At 35.2% G+C, this 19,484-nt stretch overlaps 2 protein-coding genes across 2 annotated transcripts in view; one reads left to right on the top strand and one right to left on the bottom strand.

Annotated features, from left to right (window-relative positions):
- Positions 1-14,111, bottom strand: part of FGF7 (fibroblast growth factor 7) — a 62,285-nt gene extending 48,174 nt beyond the window's left edge. Inside the window, exons 1-2 of the mRNA XM_068551254.1 lie at positions 13,832-14,111; positions 12,679-13,234 (exon numbers count right to left, since the gene is read on the bottom strand). Coding sequence (XP_068407355.1) covers positions 12,679-12,964 — 286 coding nt within the window. The 5' untranslated portion in view covers positions 12,965-13,234; positions 13,832-14,111. The remainder of the gene's footprint in view (positions 1-12,678; positions 13,235-13,831) is intronic.
- The window catches only part of FAM227B (family with sequence similarity 227 member B), a 264,205-nt gene that overhangs the window by 151,021 nt on the left and 93,700 nt on the right, over positions 1-19,484 (top strand). The window lies entirely within an intron of this gene.

Genomic DNA, 19,484 nt, shown 5'->3' with positions numbered 1-19,484 from the left:
CTGCCAGGCACACAGTAACTACTCAGTAAGTTTACCTCTTATAGTAATTATTATGATCCTAAAATAATATTATTGACCTGTGTTATCATTATGGGGGAAAAGTGTAACTTTAAAATACCTCACTTCTTCCCCTTCAAAGTCTCTTAGTATCTTGTGTTGACTATAAGGAAACTGGAAGTTTTAAAGTAGTATTCTGAATATGAACTTCTTGATCTTTAATATATAATGATGTTAGTCACACAGTGAATTTATCAGGCCTATTATTCAATATCTACTCTTTGTAAGTTAAGTGAATACCCAAATATTTCCAGAAAACAATCAATTATTGCACACAGAGGTTTTTGATATGATCATTTCAATCATCAGCTTATTTTAAACACCAGTCTTTCTTAATTAAAAGGAACAACACCTAAATAGGAGGCAAAGCCAGCCTCTGTATTTTTTATTGAGGTATAGTTGATTTACAATATTGTATTAGCTTCAGGTATACAACATAGTGATTCAAAATTTTTATAGATTATACTCCATTTAGAGTTATTATACCATATTGGCTATATTCCCTGTGCTGTACAATGTATCTTTGTAGCTTATTTATTTTACACATAGTAGTTTGTACCTCTAAATCTCCTATCCATGTCTTGGCTCTCCTCCTTCTCTCTTCATACTGGTAACCACTAGTTTGTTCTCTATATCTGTGAGTCTGTTCCTTTTTTGTTATATTCACATTTGTTTTATTTTTGGATTCCACATATAATTGATAACCTACAGTATTTACCTTTCTCTGTCTGACTTATTTAACTAAGAATAATACCCTCCAGGTCCATCCATATTGTTGGAAATGGCAAAATTTTGTGCTTTTTCATGGCTGAGTAGTATTCCATCTTCATTCATTCATTCATTCATTCATTCATTCATGTGTTGACAGACACTTAGATTGCTTTTGTATCTTGGCTATTGTAAATAATGCTGCTATGAACATTGGGGTGCAGTGTCTTTTTGAATTAATGTTTTCATTTTCTTTGGATATATACCCAGGAGTGGAATTGCTGGCTTATATGATAGTTCTATTTTTAGATTTTTTGAGGACCCTCCACAGTGGCTGCACCAATTTACATTCCCACCAATAGTGTACAGGGCTCCCTTTCTCTACATCCTTTCCAGCATTTGTTATTTTTGGTCCTTTTGATGATAGCCATTCTGAGAGCTGTGAGGTGATATCTCATCATGGTAGCCTATGTATAATTTTAAAACTAGAACTTGTATACTAGCAAACTTATCAAGCTGGCCAATTCCTGAGGGTTTTTTCTTTCTTCTTGTAAAGTGGACTAATAGTGTGATTGCAATCTTACAACAAAGAGGTATTTTGAGGATGAATTAGAATGGAATGAAGTGTTCTGCACCAACTTCAGTACTGGCATGTGTATTTTTAAAGAATTAACATCATTTTAGTAATCTACTTATATTTAGTCACTCAATAAACATGTTCCCAGTTGTACATTGTGCAATTTTGTGTAGACTAAATTAGAAGATTTACGACAACAGTAACAAACAAAATTTATTTCTACACAGTGCAGTAATTTTAATAGTAATATTAATGTGAACACCCGGTAAAATATTAAATAGTACCTTAAAACATGACAAATTTTAGGTCCAAGTACAAACTTAACAACCATGATGTAGATTTATTTATGCTCATCTTCTTTGGGATGAATTTTTATTCAATATCTGATCAGCTTCAAGCCAATTAAGAGAAAATTAGAAGACCAAATTAGGGCAGAATCTTCGCAGAGTTGAGAGCACCTCTCTATGTCTATTAAACAGACAACATTATCTTATAATGTATTATTTGTACAGGAAGGGAGTTGGACACAATTTCTCAGAAACAGGGACACATCAGTAGACTTATCTAAGTGGGAAAACACCTCACCTCATTGCCTACTTCAGGATTTAGAGGGAGTAAATGTGCACAGCTGCTTGACTACCGGGTGTCCTGGTTAAATAGCTGAAGCAGGTGATGCAACTCTAATAGTAATAAAAGTTGTCTTATCTTAAAGAATGTGGCAGATAACTTCCATAATTTTGTCTTTAAAGGCTAAGAAGAAGCTTCAAAACCATTGTTTCTCTCACTATTTAGGAACTGCTGTGGGGAAGAAAATCCTCCATAATCATAAGGTACCGTGATCATTACTGAACAGCTCACTTAAGCAGATTACAATTATGATCAAAGATTCAAATTACATTAAAAAGAGAAAAATATTCAGTTATCCAGAGAAACAATATTATTCCAATTAGCAGAACTTAAATTATGCCTTTAAAAGAACTTTTCCTTTAAAGGAAATAGACATTTTTAGTAAGCAGAGCAATTAGACAAAGTCGGAAAATTGATAAAGGGCAAATGTTCTCATATTTTTTAATAGAAAAAAGAAGGTTTACCTTAGTGAGCTTAACATTGATAACTGGAAAGGTATTAAATCGCTTTCCGTTTCCCAACCTTGCAATACTTTCTTACTACCAAGCATGTAGAAAAAATATTTCCCCTGAAAGTAATACATTCGTCTTCTCTCTTTCATCGTGCTCATCCTTCAGGTCATTTATTCCCAGAAAAGACCTCCATGCCCACCTCCTCAAGTTGAGTTAGGCAACACCCGAATGTGCTCTAAACTTTCCCCCTCTGACTTGTAGTTCACCCTCCACCCCCAACTAATCTGTTAATTCTCTAAGTGCATGGACTATGGACTTTTAATTACGGTAGCCTCGATCTGGCATAGGGAAGGCATCAATGACTGTCGAATTAACAAAGAATGAAAAAAGAAATCACCAGTCTTGTTTTGTGTGACGTCTTCATCATTCAAGCAAGCAAGGGAGGAAACTTTTCACTGCCTATGGTGAGCTCCCGTGAGAGCTGCCTCAATATGAACCCCACTAACCAGGCCTGTGGTCAGAAGTACAGTTAGAGACATCATAAATCACCGAAAGACTGTCTGAGGATCAGGCTACTGGCACTAAAACAAATTGAGAGTACATTCACCAGCTTTGTACTTCTCCCCAGCTGTCTCTTCCTATACACACGTCCTCTCCTCTCTTCGACCTTGCCCAAGATCAGTTTTATAAGTGCTGCTAGAAAGTAGGCAGATCTCTACCTAAATATTATCAGCCCACTGCTTGTTTTCACTAGTATAGCTCATTTAATTTTTAAAGACTTTTCCCCTCTGTGTATCCTTTTAGTGCAGATACTCCTTAAGCCAATATAAACTATGAATTTTTTTCTGCATATAGTTTTTCACATGTAGGGATTAGCTGACAGTCAGATGAAAATAAGAATGAGTGCTGAGGAAGGCTACCGCTTTTCCAGGATTGGTTTTCACCATGCCCTGCCAATCACCCTTTCAGTGTCACCAGTGGTACCTGTGCCTGCTTAGATTATTGACCTCTGCAATAAAACTTTGCCACTCCTCCCTTAAAATTACCTAGAAAAACATTAAGTCAAAGGGGTTCTGGAGACCAACATTTTCTTAATAATAGAGAAAAAAAAAAAGTGAAGTGTACTTCTGTTTTATTTTAGCAAGATTTTTCATTCTTGTCCACATTAAATTTTCATGATAATTTACTAATCTATTTCTTACCTATAGTTAATTTTAAATATATAAAAACTTAACAGAGAAATATGAGTGATTGTCAGTTTGTCTTCCCTTCTTCCACCCTTTGCATTGAGCTATCTGCCATTGGGAGACAAAAGGGAGAGTAAGACATGATACTTATCTTTCCAGAACTGACATTCTAGTGGCATTGCCAAATGCAAACAGAAAAAAACCATAAGACAAGCAAATGTGTTGTATATGACTAGAAAAGCAGTTCTATTTAAAATCTCAAATAAGTGACTTTTTCAAAGGGTATGAAATTAATTTATTAAATTTGCAGTCCTCCCTTCTGTTTAGGTTAAATTTCAAATTTCTAAATAGTTTTTGGCCAGTAAATGAAACTTGTTCTTTATTGATATAATTGAAATAACTTCAACTTTTACTCAAACAGCTTTTCTGAAAAGTAAAACAAAGTTTATTGATTTTAGGTATATAAGATAAGAATTCTTCAATCATGTTGGAATGCTAAAACATTTTTAGATTACTGCATGGGAAATGTTTTTGTCAGTTTCTAGATTGCTCAAATGATAGCTGTTGGGCATCATTTCAGATTAGGAGAAGGGTTCTTTAAAGCTTCTCAGAAGTCAGAAGGAGCTTCAAACTAGGCTTAAATCTCACTGCAAATCTCTGGATTTCAGTACAGCATTTATACCCCAAATACTACCCTAAGAGTCCAAAATTATATGCAGGCTCCTGACTTCGGCACACATTTTTGGTTCAAGGTCACTCTTAAAACACTGGTTCAAGTCCATTTTTATAGCCTTTTTATTTGGACCTAACAACGGAGTGGAAGCTTGGCTTTCGTTCTTCACTACACCAAAGATAGGTTCCCTAGGCAGTAGCTCCCTAGTTTCCATTTAGAAATTTAAATGTTTTACCCAAATCAGGGATGAGAGTAGGGAGGGTAGTGGGGGTAGAGGGTATACTCTGCTGTCAGATAAGTTTGGGAAACCATATATAGTCTTCTCCTAGAGTTTTGCAATTCATACTAGTGTAGTATAGGCTTGGAGAATTTTCTGCTGTGAAAAAAACTTGTTCCGCTTTATTTAACCTAATATTTTCCAACGAGCCACAGAAACTGTGCTGCAGGAAACACCATTAATATCTCAAAGGACACTAGTGTTCTAAGAAACAAAGTTTGTAATTGCTGCTGTAAGAAAAATCTGAGGCAGGCTGAGGTGATTCTGAATTTGATCTCGAATCATTTTCTCAGCATTATCTACAATTACATGTGAAGTTCAAATAGGTAAATGAAATGGAAAATATTACAGTAGCTTTTAATGGAACATGATAAATATGCTATTTAAGGATGTTGAAATATGCCTCATTTCTCCTTTCTCGTATTAATCAGAAAAATAAACTCAGTTTCAGAATAGTCTGGATAAATAAGCAAATATTATTATAGCTAAAAGCACAAATTTTCAGACCTCCTATATGAGTAACATATTGCAATAATCTATTATCATTTCAACCCCTCTGTACACTATTTTGTTTTTGTTTTTGTTTGTTTCCATCTCAGAAATCCTTCCTCTACTATATTATCAATCCATTGCATTCAATTTCCTTTATTCCGTAAGGGCATCAAAAAGTAAGTGGAATATTGTACGTCAGCTATACTTCAATTTTTTAAAAAATTTAGTAGAGCTATATTTTATGAGAATCTTTTGTATTTAAGTCCTCCCTAAACTTAAAATACAAAATTCATTAATTTTTATATAAAGTCCTTTTTTCCTTTCCTCTCTCACCTTTTTCTCTCCTGTTCACAGACAAAAGATATTTTCTTCCTTTTTATTCTTAGGACACTAGCCAATGGCCCTATCAAGTACTTGTGGCCACACCAGTAGAAGTGATTACATTCTTCTGCAGGAAAGTTGACTGGAGCAACTGAAGAATCTCTAGAGACAATTCTCCCCAATATACATCAAACTTTTTTTCTCTGAGAAGGATGTTGTCTGCCTAAAAGACATGTTCTACCTGGACATGGATATTGGATAATTCTCCTCTCTCCTTCCCCACCCTAATCCCTTTTGTCTTTATATATTTCTACACAAACCCAACTAGCTGAATAACTTTAATGACGTTTTCCTTGTTAGTAAATTTGGTATGGCTTCTCTACCTAAGTCAGGTGCAGATATCATCTCAAATACAGATGTGAATCTTAATCAAGAAACAGTCAAATGTTCAGTGATTCTTTAATGTGGTTTTCAGAACCATGTGAAAGGCAGACAATTTTATCTTCCAACCTATTTTGCTTGCAGCAAGATTGGATATGAACCAGGAGGACATTATGTTAAGTGAAATAGGCTAGATACAGAAAGGCAAATACTACATGATACAACTTACAGGAAGAATCTAAAATATTGGTTTTAAAGATGTTAAAATAAAATAAAAATTAGTTTTCTCTTATAGAAGCAGAGTAGAATAATGGTTGCTAGGGGCTGGAGGGTGGGGGAAACAAGGAGATATTAGTCAAAGGGTACTAAGTTTCAGTTTTGCAAGGTGAATAAATCCAAGAGATATACTGTACAGTGTAGCGTCTATAGTTTACAATATTGTAATGTATACTTAAATATTTGCTAAGACGATAGATCTTATGTTAAGTACTTTTATCACAAATAATAATAATAATAATTAATAAAAAAGGGCAGGAGGAAACTTTTGGAAGTGATGGGTACGTTTATGGCATAGAATATAGTGATGTATTATCTCTGAATTCATCAGGTTGTATACATTAAATAAGTACAGCTTTTTATATGTCAATCATACCTCAATAAATTTTTTAAAGAAAGATTGGATATGGTTTAGGAAAAGGAGGAATTCATATGGAAGATCCTTTCATTTAATATTAATTTTTCTCAGTATTCCTTAGATATACACAATTCCTGCCTCTTCTTCTATGTGCCATGTGTGAAATTAAAACATAGACAAATATTGTATTCCAGTAGTGATGAAAAAGAAGTTACTCTGCTACCATAAATTCTTTGATACAGACGAAGAAAGCTGGAATCTTTAGAAAAGAAAGAAAGCTTTGCCTTAATCCCCAACTTACAAAGAGAACAAACTGCTAGGTTCGTAGCCTTTCACTAATCTGGGTAGACCCTCTAGGCTTATGGTTTCTTCCCTGTTGGATTTTCTAGACTGGAGTTTGTCTCTTTAAATCACTGCTTTCGTGAGGTGGTCGTAGGAGGTGAAACTCTAATTTGGGGGCATCTGGGTTCATAATCATAAGTGGCTCATTTAAGTGCCTTGTAAGCTGGCATTGATGCCTGTTCTCCAGGTTCCCTGCTGCAGCACCACTTGAAAGTGTCAGAAGGGAGTCAGACCTGCCTGTCATTTTGAAACTGTGGCACCAGACCTATTTTTCCCCAGCAATGAACTCATTCACAGAAGATGCCTTCTTAAATAGTAGCTTCAGGCTGTCATCACGTGCATTTCCAAGCCAGTTCACCAAATGTTGGAGCCACTAAGATTTGTCAGAAAGGTCGAATGGACCCAGAAGAATTTCCCTGATGCAAAATTCAGAGATTGATTCCTGATAAGCCCATTTCAAAATCCCCCAGGGTAGAGGTTAACTCAGGAGCCCTCTAAAGGTTCCAAAACATTCCCAGGACACCCGAGGGAATCCTGCTGAATTAGAAGCCTTGTCTCACTAAGTAGTGGTTTTCAGCCTTAGCTGCCCATTAGACTCACTGGAGAGCTTTAAACAAACACTGATGCCTGGGTCCTTCCTGCCTTCACAAGATTCTGATTTAACTGAGCTATGGTTTCCCCAGTAATCTAATGTGATCCCCTTAGGCTCAGCTTTGGAGCCAGCCATGTCAGAATTATCTGGGGAGCTTTTAAAATTCCTGATGCCCAGGCTGCACCCCAAATACATTTAATGAGAATCTTTGTGGGTGGAACCTGGTATCGGTATTTTTTAAAGTTTCTCAGCTGATTACAATATTTAGCCAAGGCTGAGAAATAGAAAAGTCTAGAAAAGGAACCCCTTCCATATATCTAAAAGCTGGCTTCTTGCATTCTCTTCAATTCACTTGGGTCTCTGAAAGCTCTAAAACTATAGGCTGAAGAGTTGTAATACAACTAAGTCACAAGGTTAAGTACATGATCAGATGCTCTGGATTAATATAGAAATGAAAGTGATGGCCAGTTCAGATGACAATTTACAAAATAAATGAGATGCACCTGTGGCAATAAGTTGTTATTAGCACTTAATAAGTGCCAGGCACTGGTGTTAGCCTAAAAAAAGAGGAAGACCATAAAATGAAAAATTATTCTTAACGTTAAAGTTTTCAAAGAATAGCTAATATTTCCAAATCTAGCTATTTCCAAATTGCTAGTATTTCCAAATCTTCCATAATTTACAGCCTTGACAACTTAAAGAAGAGAGTAAGGTCACCAGTTCTACAGGATTCCATTTTGTCAGTAATTCTACGATTTTGGTTCAGTTCCATAGATATGTTCCTCTTTGTCTATTTCTTTTTAGAGACGTGGTTGTCGTGATTTTCTTATTTTGTATTTTGACAGTGTGAATTATTGTTCTTTTAGATAACCTGTTAAGAACTCTTTGGAGAATAAGCAAGTTTACTGTCTTTGTATTTAGAGGTGATATGTGTATTTGTTAGCTACTAGGAGAGATTCTTGTTGAGCAGGAGCTTATCCAAAGAATTGTTGACAACTGAGTCACTGAAGATTTTGTGGTCAAATCAGATCCAACAGCAGTGTGTTTATTTGCTTTTTGCCAATTGTTAGGCCATATCCAGTCACAGTCTAACAATCCAAAAGACAATATTGCCAAATCATTGGCCAGTTTTCAGAATGGCTAACCCTTTTCTTGCTATGGAACTTAACAATGCTCAATAATAACAAGTGAGGCATACTTTTTCTTGAGTCAATGGCTTATGGCAATTAAGGATTTCCTCTCAAAAGGAATGGGAACCAAAAAACTTTTTAGTAATTGGATGCCGAAAGCAAGAAAATCATCCTCAGGGACTGAATTTTCAGAGTCCACATCTGTCTCTCAGGGCAGTTGTTGGTTGCCCAGTGCACTGCTGCTGTCTCTCACTCACCACCTCAACTTCCAGCTTAAACAGCAGTGTTATTTGTGTCAGGTGTGGAGTGATTGCCTCTGTCTGCTGATGAGTTGCCTGGTCCAATTATCTAAATTCACCCTCTGGCCTTAGTTCCCCCAGGGGAAACTCTGACAACAGCAGTGGAAGTATTGACCATCCATTGCCAGTCCTTTTGTGATATTATTAATGTTCTCCTCTGCAGAGAATGTGGATATTTATTTCATTCTGAAGGCGCATTTTATGCTTTTATTATTCTTTTTATTAGTTCAGGTTAAGTTCTCGTTTCATCGCTTAGAAACCTACTAAAAGGCTAAATGTGGTGCCACCCAGAGAACAAGTTGAGAGGAGAGGCTTCCTTGCCTCCAGGGTAAGAATAGCGTGCGATCTCAGGACCCGTTCTCCAGTGATAGCTTCTCTCCCCTCCAGAGTCAGAAATGCAGTTCAGCATCTCTTGGCCTCTTATGAATTCCTACTTTTACATAGTCAGGTCTTGCTTATATGGCTACTAATACAAGTCTTGTTTCTGTTGGGTTACTCGGTGCATTTTTTCTGACATTTACTCATTCTTATCTAGATTTAAAATACTTCACAAGACAACACTATGATTAACACTGAAGTGAGACCCTTACAACCCAAGGTAGCTCAAGTAATTTTTTAATTCCCTAAAGATGTGAGACATGAGCCGTCATATCCACCTCCTTATCACTCCTGTTCTCTTCCTCCAGGCCCTCCATTTGCCTGCCCCAGCCCAACACCTTCTGGAAGGAGAATTATACACCCAGGTTTTTCACCTCACCTACCTAGTCCAATCCATTGTCTTAGCAATATCTTATAAGCCACATTCCTATGAGGGAGCAGTGCTTCTGCTGGTGAAGTAAGCAGTCCTTCAAGATCCATTAACATCTTCAGGTCACTTTCCCTTTCATTCAAAGCAAAGCCATGAGAACGGACTGGGGACTTTCATATGGTAACCCAGAGAAGAACTGTTTCATGCAGCTGGCATCTAACTTTTCATGCAAATTTTTATCATCTAAGACATGTAAATCTATACCATCTTAAAAGGCCTCCAAAGAAGGATGTTTAACAACCAGTGAATGAACTTAAGGCATCAGAACATTGAAAATGAAATTCAAAGTTTAATTTTCATCTTTACCAGTTTCTGAACTCTGCTGAGTTTCAGTGTAGTAGACAATCCAATTACCTTTTACTTTCTCATCTTAATGAAAATAGGAAGGAAACATCTTTTGTTCATTTGTTCATTAATTCAATTAAGGATTGAGGAATGTAAACAATCTACAAGTTTTATAATTTCAATTTTTTTGTTTTCTGTCACTTTTTAAAATTCTGTGGAGCACTCTCTTTGTACCTGGATTTCTTTGTACCTGGATACAGTAGCTTCAACTTCACATGTGACAATTTGCATGTTTTATGTATGAGGCATTCAATTTTAAAATTGGATAATAGGAAATGACTATCAGAATTCTGTTCTATGTTATTCTCCATATATTTTTCAATGGAGTGCCTTAGGATTTCCTATAGCCCCTCTTTATGGAGAAGCCTGGCAGGCTTCTTCTTCAATAGGATAGCAGCACAACTTGACAACAATTTTGGAGTTACTGAAATGCTCCCGATGTAAGTTTCCCTTTCCAGGAGAATTTATCATATCAAGAAAGTATATAGACTAGATATACAGTCTATGGAAAAGCTTATAGAAGCGAAGATTATTTACATATATCATGTCTTTTAGTACATTGGTATTGTGACATTCTAATTTATAATGATATAAAATGACTTTCCTTCCTTCCTTCCTTCCTTCCTTCCTTCCTTCCTTCCGCCTTTCTTCCTTCTCTCCTTCCTTCTTTCCTTCCTCCCCTTTTCTTCCTTTCTTTTTTTTAACTGTAAAATTAGAGTTAGAATAGAAGTTGTCTGCCAAATTGGTTTTGTGGTTACTCAAGGTCAGCGCTAAATTGTGTTTCAAACTATAAAAAACCTCAGCATTTTGTGTATGTTTTAAAATACCTGAGTTTCATGGTTTCAAGAAATTTTAATATAAAATAAAACGTATATATCTGAATGCATTCCAATCGTAGATATTCCAATTGATCCCAAATAATTATGAATATTATTCACTTTCACTGGATTTTACATCTAATTTTTCACTTTTTCATTACTTGGTAAAAGCATTCAAAAGGAATTAGCATATGGAAGAATTCTATAGTGTTTAGGTTCAGTAACCTTATTGTTACAATTTGAAATTAGTTCTGACAGCTCAACTTATCATTGAGATAACATTCACTTTCATCTCATTCAATGTTTATGGTAATTATATGAGTACTTAGATTGTTCACATTTATGTTATGTATTCTGAGGTTTAGAATAAAATAGACTGTAAGAACTAGAAGGTGCATTGGAGATCATCTGTACATATCCCACATCTTACAGATAAAAAAAATGAGAATTGGAAAAAGTAAGAAATTGTTCCAGAGTCATTCATAGGCAGGCATTGGACCTATCTGTCATAATTTCCACCTGGGCTCTGTTTTCTCCACCAGGTTCTGTTATCCATTATAAATCTCAATAACTTTTAAATAAATTTATTTATTGATGTGAGCCAAATTCTGTTGCTCACAGAGAAGTAGCTATCCACAAAACTTTCCTCCAAGTAGTTATTTCCTTACCTAAACTTCAGTATAATCAGAACAATATTCTAGAACTAGCGCATTAACATTATTAATAGAGGTAATAATAAAGCCATACTGTTAGCAATCCATTTAAATGGCCTTAACATTCTATATCAATTATAGTTTAAAGAGTGGATTCTCTCATTTTCATATTGGAAACGTAATTCCCCATATTCCCATATTGGCTCATTAGTTTGGAAGCCTAAAAGCCATTTATTAAACAAGCAGCAAAAGTTTTAAATATTCACTATAATCCTAGCACTGGGCTAGGCAAATGTTTACACCATCACCCCATGCGTTCTTTTTCAATTGACTTTAACATACATAATATTATAAAATGATATGATAATAACATTGTTCAAGTACTAGTAATACAAACAAAATTTCCTTTCACTCAGGGATTTTAAATTCTTAATGTTCAGGTATGTTCAGGTATATATTGATATTTTACCCCATAAAACTTAATACTTTTGAAATTGGTTATTAATCATAACTGCTAAATGATAAATCCAACCCTGACACATCAACATGAAAAGAATAACTGATTCTTGAGGAAAATCTAATTATTTACATTTAAATCATGGAATTAACGTCTCTTCCAACTCACTTTTATTTCCTCCTTCACATTCACATTTCTCTTAAGGTAACATGGAACTTTTATGGCACAGAATATTTAGATAAAGAAAATGTTAGAAGGAGCCTATTTTTGTGCCTAGGTAAATAATTAAGCAATCAAATACAAGCTCTTTATGATATGAACAGATGAGGATACCACAGATTCCCTTCTGTTTTAAAACTATACACAATTGCACAAGTCACTGAAGGCATATTTTCAGTATTTCACACCACGGAAATATTTTTTCAAGGGAAATCAAATTATTTTAAAAAATTATCTGTTCCTCAAACTAATGGTAAGTCATTTTTGGTGAGCATTTACTGAGTACTCTATTAGAGTTCCTAGTGACTTTTGCTAGAAGACAATAAATCACATTTCAGTATGAATAATAGCATTTACATTTTGCTTAACATATGAGCATTTTGAGCTTAGGACATGGAGAATATATTTTCAAATTGGCTTGAGTGATCAGCTCCAACTATAGTATTAGTAGATTTGCCCAACCCCAGGAGATGGTTTTAGGAACATACTTTAACTATCCCGATTTAGAGCCAATAGAAAATTATTTTTTTTTTTCAAAAGAGACTGAGAAAACTTGTCACTTGAAAATTGATCCTTTCACAGATTGTTAAGGTTCATAAGCTGTGCTGTAAATAAAAAACATTACTTACTGTAATTATTCTTCATCTCTTGGGTCCCTTTGACTTTGCCTCGTTTATCAATCCTCAGATACCACTGTGTTCGACAGAAGAGTCTTCTCACTCTTATATCCCCTCCTTCCATGTAATCATAACTTCTTGTATGTCGCTCGGGGCTGGAACAGTTCACATTTGTAGCCATTTGCTCTGGAGTCATGTCATTGCAAGCTAAAGATATAGTGCCCACTAGACAGATAATGTGGAAGCATGATCTGTAGAGCAAACTTGGCAGGATCCATGTCAGTATCCATTTGCGCATTATAGTATAGTGCCCCGGGTGTTCATGAATAACATAATGAAAATTAAATCTTGAGTTGATTGTTGTTCCTAGGTCATTGACCTCGTCCTATCTGTGAACTGTAGATTGATTTAAGAAAGAGTAGTTGCACTCTCCAAGTTGTTAGCCTTATCCTTTTAGTTCCTGATAACAATATAGAATTCCTCCTTAAATAACTCTCTTGTCAGTATATCCTTATAAAAACAGGTTGTAATAAGCTCAGTTGCTGCGTTGCTGTTTGCTACTTGACTTCTGTTTGCAATGAGAGAGTAAGAATGGGGAGGGAGGAGAGAGAGGAAGATGAAAAATTATATGTATAAATTTCAGTGTGTAAATACTATTATAACATACTGTGTAATTCATACTGTGAAGGTACATTTAAAACAGCTTTCACAGAGGATGTCAGTGTCTTTACCACTCTGTATGTAGATTTACAAAAGCTATGCATTAGTAGAGACAAATCAGAATATGATTGTACCATTCATTCCAGTTCGTACTTGGTAAGAAACATCCTGCAATTAGAGCTGTTGATTTAAATTAAGTTCTAAAATTACTATTAACAAAATATAAATGCTTTTCCCTAGATTTCTTTATTATATTCTTTTACGTTTGTGGTTTGTCAGTTATTTTCTCCTGAACTGCCCACATTTCTCAAGTTAAATGTCAGGATTGCTCTGGAGAATTTCAACCTTATCTTTATGTAAGTTCTACAACAGAATTACTATAGATAATCTCACAGCTCAAGAATCTGGTAACTTTACTTTTCCCCTCAGTACTAAAACCAGAAAAAGAGATAAACTACTAACAAATATTCAGCATTATTTTTAAAGACAAATAACAGTCACTTACTTGTTCTGTTGATAACAGCTGGATACACAAGAATTCCATGTCTGTTGTCTGCCCTGTGCAACTTGAGCCTCTCTACTGTAGCTACAAACTATTTCTCAGCTGAGAAATTCTCCAGCAGAATCATAATTGTTTCCATAAATCAACAGGCAAGAGGATTTTCTCTGTGTATGTGAGCGCGTGTGAGCTTGTGTGTGTGTGTGTGGAGCCTTTTATTCAGGGCTTTTCGATAAATACCTTTGCTGACCTCATTGGAAGCAATTAAAACTTAACCAGTGAGCTGTTAGTTGAATACAACAGCGAGAATAAAGGAGGCTTGTATAGTATTCATTCAATGGTCATGAGAGGGAGCTATGAACATGGTTTATGCTCAGATCTACAACTGGGTACCTACTTTGTAGAAACAAATCTCTGATTCTGAAGCAGTTAGAAGGGGAAAGGGAATTTTTTAGATTGTCTTATAACATAGCAGTTGTATATAAGTTGAAAATATTCCTTGGAACATGTATGTAAAAGGGATTTTTTTAATTTAAAATCTTTTACATAGCTTTATGATGCATGCATTTCTACTATTACTCCTTTGTGTTCAGAATGTTAGAATGAAACTACTAATGTGTATCAGTTCACATCTTACTGTCTTCAAGAACTATATAGCTGAGTTAAGGGTATATCTCTTCATACAGAGATATTTCAGCATTGCATATGAGTATAATTTTATATCTTATGTTACTAGACTGAAAGTAAGAATAACAACTTTCTTATTTGAGTTGGGCCACTAATTACCAGTATGACCAGGGCAAGTCACCTGAAGTTTCTGAATCTCAGCTGCTACATTTGTAAAATTAGTCTAGATGATTCTATTGTGCCTTGTATTTTTAAAATTCTGTGACTTGTTACTAACACTAACTACTAAGATAAGGAAGAAGATACATACTCTTAAAATTATTATTCTTAAAAATAAAAAATAAAAAAAATTTTTATATGGTTTTATATTGGTTATCAATGTTTGCCTCTTGCCCTTAATAAGAACATTAATGCAATAAATAAATGTTAATTTAGGGATGGAATTTTAAGAGGTATAGCTCATGTAAATACGAGAATGCTACTTTGCTTTCCAACATGAGTTATTCTCCCCTTTACTTCCTGTTCTAACGTGTATATAGTAGCGTTCTAGTGTTTTATTAGATATTTGTTGCAAAATAATTACATTGTTAATATAAAACAATATTTAGGAATACATATTAAAATTCTCTTTCCCATATTAAATACCCCCAACACACACGTACACACACACACACACACACACACACACACACAAACACTGCATTTGAAATGCACTACTTTACCACCAGGTGGTGCATGTAGACCAAATAGGAAAAGAAAATTAAGTACGTTCAGTTGTATTATAATTTATGTGATTTCCCTTTGTGTCTATGTTTTTGGGGAACAGAATCAATAGCACAGCATAGTTTAAACATACTCAGTTATTCTTAAGGCACCAAATATGACATTTCTAAGTTAATTAGAGCAGAAGAGGATGGCACTTCCTTAATTGCCTCTGTTGAAAGCTAGATAGCTACAAAATATTCCATCACGTATTTCTCTAGAAGGGGGAAAAAGAAAAAGAAAAAAAAAAAAAGTATGATGCTACTGTGATCTGAATCATACCTCCATTAGTTTTGTAGGCAACAATACTGAGCAGGGTCAGAACTCCTAGGACTTGGATATTTCTTCTAAAGAAATGAAAATTATTAACAGTTAATTCCCATGTAAAGATATTCAAGAGCTACTAAATTCATCTGTTCCAAATTGACCCTACAGATTTTATACTAAGAAATCAATAGATCAGAGGTCAAAAATTGCTAATTAAATGCTCAAGACTTAAATTTAAAGATGGATTGTCTTAAAAGGACTGAGAAAATATTTGAAGAGAATATAGTTGAAACCTTTCCTAACATGGGAAAGGAAATAGTCAATCAAGTCCAGGAAGCACTGAGAGTCCCATTCAGGATAAATCCAAGGAGAAACACGCCAAGACACATATTAATCAAACTATCAAAAATTAAATACAAAGAAAAAATATTAAAAACAGCAAGGGGAAAACAACAAATAACATACAATGGAATCCCCATAAGGTTAACAGCTGATCTTTCAGCAGAAACTCTGCAAGCCAGGAGGGAGTGGTAGGACATATTTAAAGTGATGAAAGGGAAATACCTACAACCAAGATTAGTCTACCCAGCAAGGATCTCATTCAGATTCAATGGAGAAATTAAAACCTGTACAGACAAGCAAAAGCTAAGAGAATTCAGCACCACCAAACCAGCTTTACAACAAATGCTAAAGGAACTTCTCTAGGCAGAAAACACAAGAGAAGGAAAACACCTACAATAACAAACCCAAAACAATTAAGAAAATGGTAATAGGAACATACATAGCGATAACTACCTTAAATGTAAATGGATTAAATGCTCCCACCAAAAGACATAGACTGGCTGAATGGATACAAAAACAAGACCTGTACATATGCTGTCTACAGGAGACCCACTTCAGACCTAGGGACACATACAGACTGAAAGTGAGGGGATGGAAAAAGATATTCCATGCAAATGGAAATCAAAAGAAAGCTGGAGTAGCAATTCTCATATCAGACAAAATAGACTTTAAAATAAAGACTATTACAAGAGACAAAGAAGGACACTACATAACGATCAAGGGATCGATCCAAGAAGAAGATATAACAATTGTAAATATTTATGCACCCAACATAGGAGCACCTCAATACATAAGGCAAATACTAACAGCCATAAAAGGGGAAATTGACAGTAACACAATCATAGTAGGGGACTTTAACACGCCACATTCACCAATGGACAGATCATCCAAAATGAAAATAAATAAGGAAACACAAGCTTTAAATGATACATTAAACAAGATGGACTTAATTGATATTTATAGGACATTCCATCCAAAAACAACAGAATACACTTTCTTCTCAAGTGCTCATGGAACATTCTCCAGGATAGATCATATCTTGGGTCACAAATCAAGCCTTGGTAAATTTAAGAAAATTGAAATCGTATCAGGTATCTTTTCCGACCACAACGCTATGAGACTAAATATCAATTACAGGGAAAAATCTGTAAAAAATACAAATACATGGAGGCTAAACAAGACACTACGTAGTAACCAAGCAATCACTGAAGGAATCAAACAGGAAATCAAAAAATACCTGGAAACAAATGACGATGAAAACACGATCACCCAATACCTATGGGAGGCAGCAAAAGCAGTTCTAAGAGGGAAGTTTATAGCAATACAGTCCTACCTTAAGAAACAAGAAACATCTCAAATAAACAACCTAACCTTACACCTAAAACAATTAGAGAAGCAAAAACAAAAAAAACCCACAGTTAGCAGAAGGAAAGAAATCATAAAGATCAGATCAGAAATAAATGAAAAAGAAATGAAGGAAATGATAGCAAAGATCAATAAAACTAAAAGCTGGTTCTTTGAGAAGATAAACAAAATTGATAAACCATTAGCCAGACTCATCAAGAAAAAAAGGGAGAATACTCAAGTCAATAGAACTAGAAATGAAAAAGGAGAAGTAACCACTGACACTGCAAAAGTACAAAGGATCATGAGAGATTACTACAATCAACTATATGCCATTAAAATGGACAACCTGGAAGAAATGGACAAATTCTTAGAAATGCACAACCTTCCGCGACTGAACGAGGAAGAAATAGAAAATATGAACAGGCCAATCACAAGAACTGAAATTGAAACTGTGATTAAAAATCTTCCAACAAACAAAAGCCCAGGACCAGATGGCTTCACAGGCGAATTCTATCAAACATTTAGAGACGAGCTAACACCTATCCTTCTCAAACTCTTCCAAAATGTAGCAGAGGGATGAACACTCCCAAACTCATTCTACGAGGCCACCATCACCCTGATACCAAAACCAGACAAAGTTGTCACAAAGAAAGAAAACTGCAGGCCAATTTCACTGATGAACATAGATGCAAAAATCCTCAACAAAATACTAGCAAACAGAATCCAACAGCACATCAAAAGGATCATACACCATCATCAAGTGGGGATTATCCCAGGAATGCAAGGATTCTTCCATATACGCAAATCAATCAATGTGATACACCATATTAACAAATTGAAGGAGAAAAACCATATGATCATCTCAACAGATGCAGAAAAAGCTTTCGACAAAATTCAACACCCATTTATGATAAAAACCCTCCAGAAAGTAGGCATAGAGGGAACTTTCCTCAACATAATAAAGGCCATATAGACAAACCCACAGCCAACATCGTCCTCCATGGTGAAAAACTGAAACCATTTCCCCTAAGATCAGGAACAAGACAAGGTTGCCCACTCTCACCACTATTATTCAACATAATTTTGGAAGTTTTAGCCACAGCAATCAGAGAAGAAAAAGAAATAAAAGGAATCCAAATTGGAAAAGAAGAAGTAAAGCTGTCACTGTTTGCAGATGACATGATACTATACAGAGAACCCTAAAGATGCTACCAGAAAACTACTAGAGATAACCAATGAATTTGGTAAAGTAGCAGGTTACAAAATTAATGCACAGAAATCTCTTGCTTTCCTATACACTAATGATGAAAAATCTGAAAGTGAAATTAAGAAAACCCTCCCATTTACCATTGCAACCAAAAAGAATAAAATATCTAGGAATAAACCTACCTAAGGAGACAAAAGACCTGTATGCAGAAAATTATAGGACACTGATGAAAGAAATTAAAGATGATAGAAACAGATGGAGAGATATACCATGTTCTTGGATTGGAAGAATCAACATTGTGAAAATGACTCTACTACCCAAAGCAATCTACAGATTCAGTGCAATCCTATCAAACTACCACTGGCATTTTTCACAGAACTAGAACAAAAAAATCTCACAATTTGTATGGAGACACAAGAGACCCCGAATAGCCAAAGCAATCTTGAGAAAGAAAAACGGAGCTGGAGGAATCAGGCTCCCTGACTTCAGACTATACTACAAAGCTACAGTACTCAAGACAGTATGGTACTGGCACAAAAACAGAATTATAGATCAATGGAACAGGATAGAAAGCCCAGAGATAAACCCACGCACATATGGTCACCTTATCTTTGATAAAGGTGGCAAGAATATACAGTGGAGAAAAGACAGCCTCTTGAATAAGTGGTGCTGGGAAAACTGGACAGCTACATGTAAAGGAATGAAATTAGAACACTCCCTAACACCATACACAAAAATAAGCTTAAAATGGATCAAAGACCTAAATGTAAGGCCAGACACTATCAAACTCTTAGAGGGAAACATAGGCAGAACACTCTATGACATAAATCACAGCAAGATCCTTTTTGACCCACCTCCTAGAGAAATGGAAATGAAAATAAGAATAAAGAAATGGGACCTAATGAAACTTCAAAGCTTTTGCACAGCAAAGGAAACTCTAAACAAGAAGAAAAGACAACCCTCAGAAAGTATTTGCAAATGAAGCAACTGACAAAGGATTAATCTCCAAAATTTACAAGCAGCTTATGTAGCTCAATATCCAAAAAAACAAACAACCCAATCCAAAAATGGGCAGAAGACCTAAATAGACATTTCTCCAGAGAAGAT

The sequence above is a fragment of the Eschrichtius robustus genome, chromosome 1 (assembly GCF_028021215.1).
Source record: "Eschrichtius robustus isolate mEscRob2 chromosome 1, mEscRob2.pri, whole genome shotgun sequence".
Taxonomy (NCBI): Eukaryota; Metazoa; Chordata; class Mammalia; order Artiodactyla; family Eschrichtiidae; genus Eschrichtius; species Eschrichtius robustus.
The sequence above is the reverse complement of the archived record's forward strand: the minus strand, read 5'-3'. Positions and strand labels throughout refer to the sequence as shown.